This window comes from Formica exsecta, unplaced genomic scaffold (assembly GCF_003651465.1).
Source record: "Formica exsecta isolate Colony F162 unplaced genomic scaffold, ASM365146v1 scaffold116, whole genome shotgun sequence".
NCBI lineage: Eukaryota > Metazoa > Arthropoda > Insecta > Hymenoptera > Formicidae > Formica > Formica exsecta.
In genome coordinates, this window is record NW_021848499.1 from 412,244 (window position 1) to 425,500 (window position 13,257).

The 13,257-nt window shown below is 35.7% G+C and overlaps 1 protein-coding gene across 1 annotated transcript; it reads left to right on the top strand.

Annotated features, from left to right (window-relative positions):
• The first annotated feature begins 19 nt into the window (after positions 1-19).
• On the top strand, positions 20-13,257 carry LOC115239416 (A disintegrin and metalloproteinase with thrombospondin motifs 6-like). The gene is made up of 16 exons (XM_029813927.1): positions 20-229; positions 2,367-2,734; positions 2,955-3,257; positions 3,364-3,453; positions 3,624-3,748; positions 3,826-3,972; positions 4,584-4,742; positions 5,204-5,348; positions 5,695-5,787; positions 9,282-9,491; positions 9,822-9,936; positions 9,999-10,259; positions 10,963-11,083; positions 11,302-11,416; positions 11,833-12,083; positions 12,443-13,257. Exons 1-16 carry the CDS (start codon positions 112-114, stop codon positions 13,206-13,208), a joined length of 3,387 nt encoding a protein of 1,128 aa, XP_029669787.1. The 5' UTR covers positions 20-111; the 3' UTR covers positions 13,209-13,257.

The following is a 13,257-nucleotide window of genomic DNA, read 5'->3' on the forward strand; positions in this document are numbered from 1 at the left end:
GACGCTCTACAGTATATATATGTAGTATGGCATGTGTCACGTCAAACAGATTAACTCCCTTAATTTTATTAACCAAACTGGCATTTCTGGCCCAATGTTTGCTGGAGACGGATGCACATTGCGATAAGATCGTACGATATTATGATGAAACGCTTGTCGCCTTATTCATCCATTTGCCTGTTTGTGCTCGTGACATTTCATAGCCAGCAAATTTATACTGATTATCATGGTATGCAATTTATATACTTAACTCAGTAAATTTTCTTTGTGACTTTCATGATTTTATTTAATTTAACTTCCACAAATTTCTAAAAATTTTAATGAAATTTGATTCAACTGTGCTGTGTGTTAATATAAATAAAAATAAAAATTTAAAACTTATTAAAAAAAATTATGATGTGATTAATTGCTTTATTCAACTAAATCTGTAATTTCTCATCCTTTTTTCTCTCTTAAAACAGTAATATTAATCATATTTATACATGATTAATACTACAAGTTTATACATATATAAAAACGAAAAGAAATAATTTTCAGAAAAATATGCATATTCATATAAATTTTTAAATATTAAAAAATGAAAGCACAAAAAATATAGGAAAAAAAAACAAATAACAAATAAAATATATAAACTACATGATGCTGTGTATAAATCAAAATGTTATTTTTATAATCTCTCACAGAAAAAATTTCTACTTCAATCTTTTTATTCCAGTATTTTTTCGTATCCTATCAGTCTGTGCTATTTCGAGAAAGTCATTGCCATCTATCAGACCAGAGCTTTCCTCTTGTCGAGCACAGTGCGCACGCGAGAGCTATTTTTCGCGGTTTCGCGAGCAGCAGAGAGAAGAGTAGCGGGTCGCAGTATGAGAAGATGACCCATTGTACATCACATCTTTATGCGGTCCTTCCTTGTCTGCATTGCGGTCGTAGCCACAGACACATCGAAAACGAAAACATGCTTTCTTTTCGTTACGAGCTCGATTTAAGAGGATTCTTCTGGATGCTGTAGCATGATAGCATGGCATCTTTTAAACTATCTGTCTCTCCATTTCATGTATTTTCAAAAAAAATAACACATCTCCCAAAATATTTTTAAATATATAAAGGAGAAAAAATTTTATTGGAAAAAAGTTTCGTTTTGTCAGAATATTAAATATTTTCGTAAGTATAACAGTTTGACAGATATATATTAAAATGTTTAATTAAACATATTGATTAAATGGTTAATTGAATACCCAATTGTTAATTGAGTGTCCAATAGTCTGAAACAGGATAAATATTTTTTTAAGTTTAAATGCCATGTCTGCAAATGACATTTCTATATGATATAGCACTGCAGGAAAACTGCTGCGCTTATATCATAAAATGATGATCTATTATATGTGCTTGCCGTGGCTTCATCTTTCTCTTTATTTGTCTCTTTCTCTTTATTTATCTCCTTCTCTCTCTTTCCCCCTCTCTCTCTCTCTTTCTCTCTCTCTCTCTCTCTCTTTCTCTCTCTCTCTCTCTCTCTTTCTCTCTGCCTTTCCCGTCTTATCGTGCTCTTCCGCAGTATACAATGACGAAATTGATACCTGATATAGAGAGACCTCGCTGTCTGTAACATTTTCACCTATACGAGAAAGCTTCTTCCTATATTTTTACAACAAAATGATACAACGAAAAGACGCAAATGGAAAAATTGTGACTTTGTTGAAAATATTTTTGACTTTGCTACAATATCGACATCCGTCCGATTCTGTGTGTTAGATTTCTTCAATACACATTTTCTTATAGATCGATTTTTTCGAATAACATTTTTTCAAATTTGCACAATGGAAATCTGACTCTGCATATCTTTCGTCAGTTTTGAAATATGATGTATCTACAAATCAATTTTATATATGTGTACATTATAATTGATTGATCGCTGCTTAATTGTACGTTCATTAATCGAAACGTGTATAGGATGCTAAAATTTTAATAGATATTTCGTGATATTATGGAGTAGCATTATTATTATTATGCAACGTTGAAAATTAAATAATGGGAAATGGTCAATGACGAAATATTATTAGTATTGTATTCGAATATAAGTGATTATTATTTATAAAATTTTCACACAAACATTTTTCTCATATAAATAGAAATTTGAATAACATTGTAATAAAATAAAATGTATGAAACTATTGATAAGTGAAAGATACATTTTTAAATTGTAAATATACCACACATTTTGACATAGGTTTACTTTTAATTAGCTTAATATTTAACTAATTACTGTTCTGTGATACAATTATATAATTATAAAACATATTTTGTATAATTAAAGAAAAAAATATCAATATCATCATCAATAATGACAACTAAATCTTTTTCTTAAGGGCGTTATACACGTGCTGCTAAATTACCAGACGACCATGAACTAGTAATACCACGGAAGGTCAGATCGGATGGAAGTTTTGTATCTCATCAAATACCTCATCATTTTGAGCGTTCTTTCTATCAAAATCGAACTACATCCGACGACACCGTTCACTATCGCTTACGTATTGGTCTCGAAGAGCATCACATCGAACTATATCCCAATTATCGACTTCTTGGACCAGGTGCAATAGTCGAGAAACGTCAAGGATCGCAGGATTTCTTGAATAACATGCGATTGAAGCGGTTACGAGACACGCAATGCCACTATCGGGCCCGTGTACGCAACCAATTGGAAGATAGCGCTTTATCTACCTGTTATGGACTCGTTAGTTAAACATCAATCTTTTTCAATTGAAATATTGTGTGATTGCGATAAAGCATGCCAGGTTTAATCGATTAAACTCCATTTGCATCTCTATTGTTGTGTGAAATATATAGAATGGAAAAAGTTAAGTGACAGAAAGCACCGGAAATTTTTAACTTTTGATACAAATAAATTAGCTGCGAATTTTGAACAAACCACGATCCATTATTTTAATCTTCAGGTTGGATACATCAAAACGAAACGTGCGTGGTACATGATCGAGCCAGTAGCGGGCCATGATTTTACCAAAGAAATAGAGCAACCGCATATTGTGTATAAAAGGAGTCCAGATGACTTTCAGACTACTGCTATGCAGAATCTCTGCGATGTCATTAACAATACATCTAGAATCATTGCCAAGCGTGCTTTGAATTCGCAGAAGAAAGCACTCACAGAATCGAATGAGTTCAAATCATACACGTTAGAATTGCTGGTCGTATTGGACAAATCTTTGTTAGATTATTACAGAAAAATGTCGTTTGATGTCGAAAATTATATACTGACGCTCTGCAACATGGCGAGTTGAATCCTTTCAAAATCTGTTACAAATTCATTTTTAATAGACATTTTAAAAAATCTTTTTTTCTCAGGCTGCAGGGTTGTTTCATGATGTCAGTTTAGGTGTACACATGCAATTGACTATAGTGAGAATTATAAGATTAGAAGTGGAAGAAAATGAGGTAAAATAATCAACAGAAGTTTTCTCTGTCTCGAGTTAAATCTTCTTTGTTATTTAATTTTATATATAAATATATTATAAAAATATTTTTTTAGATAATTTCAAAATCTATATATATGATTCACGTGTTTAAAATGACATGGATTTAATACTTTGTTAAATATATCGCAGATGAATTTATCGATAAATCAAGACGCGGGTACGACGTTAAAGCGTTTTCAAGAGTGGCAATACATCATGAATCCTGGCGACGATTCCCACCCGAATCACCACGATTGTGCGATTCTCATTAGCAGGTATGCGCAGTACAGTCGGAAATTCAATCTAATTTCGAGATTTACGGATATTCACTCTTCTGACGATGACTCGCCAGGTTAGATATCTGTGTCTCGAGAAACCTCTGCGGTTTCACCGGAACATCCACGATTGCTGGTACGTGTGATCCTTTGAGAGGCGCTGCCATTGTGAGAGATGCCGGTCTGCCAACCGGTTATCATATAGCTCATCAGATCGGCCACACGTAAGCGTGAAATTAATTTCATCCGCTCCCACCTGATTAGACGCGGTGGGAAAAGCTTCGAGTAATTACACTACAACGTAAAAACGTAATGGCAATTCTGCAGTGTAAATACTGTCGTCATTTTCGTACGAAATATCGTATTAAACAACCACATTAATTTTATAATGTTAATTTGATAAATTATACGCGCGATATAGTGTACATGCGCGCGTGTATACGTAACATTAACGCGGTAAACAGTTTCTGTTTTCACCACAACGGATGTTTCATATACCTTCATTTCGACCAAAAGGAATATTCTAGAACGGATACTGTCCCGATAGTCGTTCCCCTTCGGTTGGTTACGCCATTGACTGGTCCCTTTTTACAGCCGATGAGGGAAAAAAAACTCGAAATAAATTCCTAAAGACCATTTCTTTGCCCGAGAGTGGAAATAATGGTATGCCGTGGCGTCGTCGTAAATAAGTCACGGTCGAGGTCGTTGTTTAATGTATGAAGCGGCTCCTTGTCGTCGTGTACCCCGAATGCCTTTTAAGAGCGAGTCCGGACGACGCGCGTGCCCCAATAAATATTCTACTCCGAAAAGCCGATTTTCTTTTTCTCATTACCAGCCTGGGTATGTCCCACGATGTGCAACGGGAGAACGGCTGCCCCGGTATAGTTTATCACGGGAACGGATACGCGGAGACCACCGTTATGCATCCCGGCGACATGTACATCACGAAAAAATGGTCCGAGTGCTCTCGGCGGTACCTGCGCTCGTACATCGAGTGAGCTTAATGCTTGTTACTTTTTCGCTGGCGGCTTTATTAAAGTTTGCCACCAACCCAGCTGCTTTCCTCATCTACTCCGCGTGTTCTCTAAGAATAGAAAAGTATAAAATGCCTTATCTATGACCGTAAATTTCAAATTAAATTAACAGCACCTCAGTCGTTGTCTCTCGTAGAACTCGATGATAATACAATGATGATATGAAAAGGTAAACAATTGTAATTAAAATGTAAAAAATTATTACTAATTTTTGTAGAAGTTATACGTTGTTTTTTAATCTTTAGACCTATTTAATTACCAAACCTTTTTTTTTTAATGTTTTAAAACCATAGAAATCTGAGATTCTTTGAGAAAATAAAGACTGAAATCGCTTTAGCAGATGAGGAATTGCCAACTTTATACTGTGACATATAATATATACGATATTCAAATGATAAGACTTTAGAGAAATCAATTTCAGGCAAGGTTTGGCATTCTGCTTAGAGGACGAGCCACAAGATCATCATTTTCCCGCCGCGGAAATGTTGCCTGGCGTGATGTATAACGGTGACGATCAATGCCGTTTACTATATCGATCAGATGCTCGGCAATGCGATATGGGGATCGTAAGTCAAGCGTAGATTAAGAATGCAACCTTGTTAAAAAGTAATGTCGCGTTAATCATTGCTAATGATAAAAACGTTAAGTGTAATCAACGCCGTTAACGAATCCGATAACGCTTATATTATCGTATCAGTGACTTGCGGACGCACGTCGCCCGTAAAGAGGCACCATCTGCTGTTAGCATCTACAAGTCTTTGCCTTTGCGGCCTACCTTATCCGTTTAGGAAAATACGCGCGCCGATTACACACGGCGTTAGATAAGAGACCGGAGGAGTCGCGATATCGCGTCGAGATATCGCGATCGGCACGCATTTAACTAAAGTGAAACGATCTCGTTCTCGTTTTCAGACTTGCGAAACCCTCAGGTGCGCTATTCCGGGTAGAGGTTGCGTGTCTAGCAAGAAACCACCTGCGGAGGGCACCTCGTGCGGTGAGAAAAGGGTAAAAATTATCACTTACGAATAAAGAGTGTAAAGTAAGGCACAAATAATGATCCGTCCCCGGTATCGCGAAGGCTGTGATAAAACGAAAAAGTAATAATTCATCGATATCTAGGCCTATTTTTCAGAAATAAACATTTTTTTGGAAGATTTTCACAAATCTTTTTCTTTTTTTTAACTAAATAATCTAACTTTGTTCCTAGATTGCAATAATTATATAATCTTTAAAAAAGCATAAGGATATTTCCCAAATCTTGAACATTTTATTTTAGAGATGTAGATCAATGCCAATTACGTTTATGTCAAAGAAAGTTAATTTATTTTGAAATTATTAAAGATTTATGATAATTACTCAGCTTTTGCATATATATATATATATATATATATAATTAATGAATAAGTTCTTACTTACTTCTGAGAGACTTAAAAACGTATTCAAGTGCAGATTCAAAGAAGAATTACATATTAATGAATTAATCCGAGTTCTCAAAAACCCCTTTCATCAAGAAGCTATTACATCAAAAAATTTTAGATATCTCATGAAAAAAAACACGACGAAAATATACATATAGTAGAAAGCTAAAAAATTTATCTGGATATCATCGACCCATCATCGACCGTAAATCATAAATCACGCGCTTTTTTAGAATTGAAATCAGTTTTAGTCTTTAAGTTTTATTTGTCCTTAAGACAATAAAGTATGGCAATGTTAAAGACTGTAAATTCACTTTATTAACTTAAAATACATTCAAAGTATGTTAAGTTAACATTGAATAAATATATTGTAAACTCTTTCATAATAATGCTTTTGCGAGTTTGCAAAAGTAACGAACTTTATGCGGCCGTTTTGTATTACTCTCCTGTTTAATGAGCAGAAAAGTATTACATAATATTAATATACATCTCAAAAGATTTGTTTGAAATTTAAATATGGCAGGATATATAATAGATAATTAGTGCATAAGTTATTTTAGAAATAAAAGAATTTGCTTGAATATATGTGTACCTAAAGTTCATAACTTTTAAAAAGCAAAAAAGTCAGCAATAAATTTACTGAAAGAATTCGATATTCAAAACAGAATATACGGAGAATTTGGCATATTTCTCATAAAAATTCACATTTTACCAGACAAAATTCGTTTCAAGTCGCGTCACGAATATTTCGGAAATCTAAACAAGGAAAGTCGGCTAAAAAGTGTTTTTTGCGACTGGTCAAAAAGATGCGCGATTACGTGAAAGGGATGCTCACGACGAAAATATACATATAGTAGAAAGCTAAAAAATTTATCTGGATATCGTCGACCCATCATCGACCGTAAATCATAAATCACGCGCTTTTTTAGAATTGAAATCAGTTTTAGTCTTTAAGTTTTATTTGTCCTTAAGACAATAAAGTATGGCAATGTTAAAGACTGTAAATTCACTTTATTAACTTAAAATACATTCAAAGTATGTTAAGTTAACATTGAATAAATATATTGTAAACTCTTTCATAATAATGCTTTTGCGAGTTTGCAAAAGTAACGAACTTTATGCGGCCGTTTTGTATTACTCTCCTGTTTAATGAGCAGAAAAGTATTACATAATATTAATATACATCTCAAAAGATTTGTTTGAAATTTAAATATGGCAGGATATATAATAGATAATTAGTGCATAAGTTATTTTAGAAATAAAAGAATTTGCTTGAATATATGTGTACCTAAAGTTCATAACTTTTAAAAAGCAAAAAAGTCAGCAATAAATTTACTGAAAGAATTCGATATTCAAAACAGAATATACGGAGAATTTGGCATATTTCTCATAAAAATTCACATTTTACCAGACAAAATTCGTTTCAAGTCGCGTCACGAATATTTCGGAAATCTAAACAAGGAAAGTCGGCTAAAAAGTGTTTTTTGCGACTGGTCAAAAAGATGCGCGATTACGTGAAAGGGATGCTATAAACGAAATTTTACCAAAAACGCCGCGAAATATAATAGAATGTAGATGCGCATGAGGTCATAATGACGAGACGACAAACGGTCCAAATGCCAGACATCAACGAGATATTAGATTTAGGTGACAATATTAATAGTCGGACGTGCCAAAACGTCGAACCGCGCAGACGGTAGTCATTAGCGCCGGCCGACTACCGTTTTGGGATGTCGGCGAGGTTGAACATCACCATTGAGAAATGAAGCTCGTCATAAATTTGGTCGGCGAATAATCTGTAATTACCCGAGCGAGCCCTGAATAAAGTCAAATGGTCGACACGCGCCGCAGATCAATCCAACACGCCAAAATAAGCGATGACTCTTATTTTCATTGCAGATCTTACAAACATCCGTATAAATAAACCAATCGCGCAAAGATATTTAGTTTCACAAATGTATATTTTAAATATACATATTAATTTAAATAGTAAAATATTCTCAATATTCTAGTAAAACCAGCCAGGACATACATGTAGCTCCTTAAAATATGATCTGCTAGAAAAAAGATGCTTGATATTTTATTTAAAATAAAGATTTTTAATATATTTCATTTAAATGATTTGACGTAAAAAAAGAAACAAATTTCCGTCTGATGAAATTTAGTGATTAAAATTGGACGAAGCGTAGGGGATTGCGAAATTTAAAAAAATTGAAATCGAAGTGATAACATCAGCTGCAAAAATAGATTGATCTACCTACATGCGTAAAAATTCAGTTTGTTTGTATGTCTATCTCGCAACAGCCGATGCAATCATCGTGGAATGAAATAGACAAATAGATATACAATTGTACTTCGTGAAACAAAGAACAATTATCTCGTCGTCGGTCGACGGTAGATTCGATGTGTTAGCATGTTATCGCGGGATCGAGCGCGTACTTTAATGCGAACATTTTAAAGGGAAAGGCTAAATTCAAGTAGTTGTTCCAATGAAACGAAAAGATATTCTCGAGAATTTGTGTATAACGTAATAAGAGAGAGAGAAAGAGAAAATGATTAAAATATATATTGTATGAAGAATATGAATTTTAGCTTTTTCCTCTCTGTGAGCATATATACTTATATTAAATATTAAATAATTTGCATTTGCATCAATATTAGCATTGTAAACACAGAGAGAGAGTAGCGTGTACTATTAAAACTTAACATTATCCATAACAAATAATTCAGTAAACCAAGAACAGAAATGCGTGCATAATTACCATTTTTAAATCACAAAATTGTTAATGAAAAGCGAAGATATATTATCATACCCGATAAACTTAAACAATTTTAAGTATACTTAAAACTGTAGAAATTGTAAAGAGACTCGATAAATTCGGAGAATAACGTTAATGATTCTAATGGAACAAGACGGAGGTCTCAAAGAGCGGAAGAATATCTCTCGCACGGCATAATAAATTTTCACGTCGCGCTTTTAAAAGATGTACATTATTTAGTTTCGTATATAATACTCTTCCGTGCCGTTTCGTTCTCCATGATGTAAATTATTTCTAGAGCCACGGCTAATGACTGTTACAGTGGTGTTACCGAATGAAATGTCTAATGATGGGAGAACGACCTGGAGTAAGAGACGGCGGTTGGGGAGCCTGGTCCTCCTGGAGCAAGTGTTCTCGTACCTGCGGCTCCGGCGTGTCATACTCCGTAAGAAAATGCAACCAGCCGTCCCCATCCAGAGGCGGCTCTTATTGCATTGGCGACAGGAAACGTCACAAAATCTGCGCCACGAACGTTAGTCTCGAGAGTGCTCGCAAACAGCTTTCCAGCAAGTACATCGCGAACTTATGCAAACATCCGACATATGCGACAATCGCATCTTTCACGTGATTGTCACAGAAATCGAAAATGTTTTTTTGGGATAAAAAAGTTGACAAACGAAAGCGTGACGAATGATAACGTTCGCGCTGTTATTAAAATAAAAAAGAAGTGCCACGATACTATGCTTTTGTAAGACTGATAAAAAAACTGAATGAGAAGCTTCAAACGCATTGTAAAGCTGTCAAAAAAGTAGAGCGTTTTTTAATACATAAAGCGATATTAATATCGAATAATTCTTTATAGCCCTGCGAAATCGGCGCGCCATCGTTTCGTGACGTGCAGTGTGCCGAATTCAATGATTGGGTATTTCCAGAGGATGGAAAAGTTCATCAATGGATAGCGTATAATCTGCCGGAAAGTAAGGTCATAAGCAATCTTTTCTACTTTTTGTCAACTTCACGATTTATCTCTCTTATTTAGGCTTGAAGATGTCTGAAAATCCCTGTGCTCTTTATTGCATGAGCGAAACTAATTTAGTGACCTCGCTGAGACCAAAGGTAATAGACGGTACTACGTGCTACAGAGGTATTCGAGACATTTGTATCGGGGGTGTGTGCAGGGAGATACCCTGTGATCTACATATGGAATCAACTGCCGTCGAAGATGTTTGCGGAGTTTGTAGAGGCGACAGCACATCGTGCACGTTAAAGCAAGGAACATTATCATTTATGGCTCAAACACGTAAGAAAGAACGTAATATTAGAACTGATAATATTAGTACATATCTTGTCAGAATAAACAATATTTAGTTATATAATACAAGTATAAAATACGCGTTTCTTAACAACAAATATATATGAAGATTACATTTTGTTTTGTTTCATATATTAAGATTTTAAATAAGAAGCCTTTATCGAATGTCAAAGAGAATTTTTTTTTAATTATTAAAACACTTTTTATAATATATAAAAAACTTCAAAGATTATGGTTGAATTTTGTATCAATACTTTTAAGCCGAGATTTCGCGCGAATCTCTATCAATTCCTCTCTTGGATTTTTATAATAATTCTTTTGTTAGTAATTTTCTTTCTCTTTCTCTCTCTCTTTTGCTCGTTCGCTCTCTTTTTCTTTTATTATTCCACGTCGAATTTCGCGACTTGACAAAAATACCGATAAACTTCACATCATCGGCACAGCGCGGCGAATAAAGAAGTACGGGGAACTTTTTCGTGAATTAAAATTCCGCGAGAGCAGAAGCATAAGGCGCACGTTCAGTCTTCTATCCCAGAGGAATTCTGAGCGGCGCTTTGAGCACCGCGACAGCCAAATAAATCTTTCCGTACTGCATGGCAAAGCGACACTGCACCGAAATTGGAATCTTGACGAATAATACTGCGAGATAGCTTTTCGCAATAATCTCTCGAGTGCGAACTTTCGCGTTAAGGACTCAAGAAGATAACGGACATCCCGACCGGCGCCAGGAATATCCGCGTCGAGGAGGCGGAACCGACAAAGTCTAGGATCGTGGTGCGCACCAAAAAGACGAAAACCGTGTTAATTGACGGGTAACTAAATTTTTTCCTCATTTTGTTAATATTTATTTCCGTAACATTTTAAGAAAACTAATCCTGGTCATCTTTACACAAGATTTACGATCAAACGTTTCGAACAGCATTTAATCTGATGCTATTTTTCAACTTGTTTTTAATCGATCTTACATCCCAAGAATAACGATACTATTCAATTAGCTTATTCAGTTAACGCTACAGCGTAATTATTTCAGTAATCGCCTAGGAATGTTCGATGTGCCAGGCTCTAAGGCGTGGCTAGGAATGATAAGGCCAAGACAAGAAGCTTTAAACATACCAGGACCCGTCACCGAGGACTTAGTTATATTGGTAAACATAATGAATGTATTCCGTTAATTAGTCATTTTTCGCGCTAAATCGATAACATATCTCGATAAGGGTGTTCGAACGTAAACATGCTGTCGGCAAGAACGGGCGAAGAGAAACGCGATTTCTGAGAACATCTATAATCATAATATAACTATAGCAATTAACCATTTTCGATGCAAGTTTTGAATTGATTTTTTTTCAATGTAATTTTTACTTAACTCTTCTCGACACAACAAATAATAAAATTTGCAATTGCATTTTAAGAGACAACTAAAGATCAATTTTATTTCCGAAAACGCGGTGTGTCTATTTTTTTCAAGTTAAAATAACAATTAAATTTTAAAAACTTTGTTAAAGAGAAATCTAGCTTTTTTATCCTTTCCCAGCATCTTCTTAACAGCGAATAAATCTGACAGGTTTTTCCAAAGGAGAATGTCACATTGAAATACTCATTAGGATTGAAGCAACGAACTCCACGCAAAGCCGAGTTCTCTTGGGACTTCATCGACTGGGAAAAATGTTCGGCAGGTTGCGGCCCGGGGGAACAAATATCGAAACCTCGTTGTATAGAAAAAATTGGTGGGCTAGTAGATAATAAATTTTGCAGAAACATCACTAAACCAGACGCAAAGGTCAAACCATGCAATCAAGCTCCCTGCATACCGCGGTAAGTCTACATCTTTACGACTTTCTCCACGCTTGAAATATTTATAAACATATCTAATTATATAAAACAAAACGTTATCGATAATCTTTTTAACTTCTTCATACATAGTGAAGAGGCGAAATGCCGGTTACGTATTGAAAGAGTTACGCCGTATATGTATGCTTCTTATGTAGATATATATATATATACACACATATATCGCTCTCATCGTATTTTGTTGATCATATCATGTCGACGTGTTGGACAGAATAGTCACTTTAATCTAAAGAAACTAACGAATGGGCTTGACACTATGCGATAATTGCTCTGCCGTCGCGGACTAATTAAGATCTTGCTCTTATCGTCGCGCGCGATTCCAGGTGGATCATTGGCGACTGGCAAGGTTGCACGCCGTGCACGCCAGACTGCAAGAGAAGGCGCGCTGTCAAATGTATGCGACCTGTCGGCCGTGGCGAGCAGGATGCCGACGTGATCGAGGACAGCTACTGCCAAGGACCGAAGCCAAGGGAGTCGGAGTCCTGCGAAGCCAGCCGACGAAGACGAGAAGACAGAAGTGCCACCGACGGCAAACATGGGCTCTCTTCCGCTCGTTCGAGCACGCTAACGCGACAAAACGACTTTATTAAAGCCGCTCGAGAGTCTAAGTCTAAGACGCCTTTAAGTGGCGTCATAGTAGAAGACCGACTTCCGAATAACTTGTCCGTGTCGGCAAGACGGACTGGGAATCCAACCAATCTTTCTTATTTGATCGGCACCAGATATGTTAATGCACTTCCGAGTAAAACGACGAATTTAATTTCGTTGGATGGCTCAAGTCGAAATTCGACTAAGGCGTATCAAGATCGCTCTCAAATCAATCAAAGATCAAAGAGTATGCCGAACCGTAAGAAGGAACAAATTAATGAAAGTAAGATCAAAAAGAATGAGGTAGTGATCGATAAAGAGGACATAGGGAACTTGACGCTTACGATTATTCTGGAACGCGATGAGAGGAACGTCGTCACGAATTTTCCAAAAAATTTTGAGCCTTATCCGCCGGAAAACAGCACGGAATTTACTTTGGTCGGTATGGATGCTCTCAGATACATACAAATAATTCAGGAGGAAGCTCGTGCATCTTTCTGAGTATCGATCTTTTGCGAAAAAGGTATACGCGACAAACTGGATCAATGAA

Coding starts and splice junctions, on each gene's coding strand:
- LOC115239416 (XM_029813927.1), top strand. CDS start 112: ATGCACATTGCGATAAGATCGTACGATATTATGATGAAACGCTTGTCG. Junction 10,260..10,962: donor ATCATTTATGGCTCAAACAC/GTAAGAAAGAAC, acceptor TTTCGCGTTAAG/GACTCAAGAAGATAACGGAC. Junction 12,084..12,442: donor CAAGCTCCCTGCATACCGCG/GTAAGTCTACAT, acceptor GCGCGATTCCAG/GTGGATCATTGGCGACTGGC.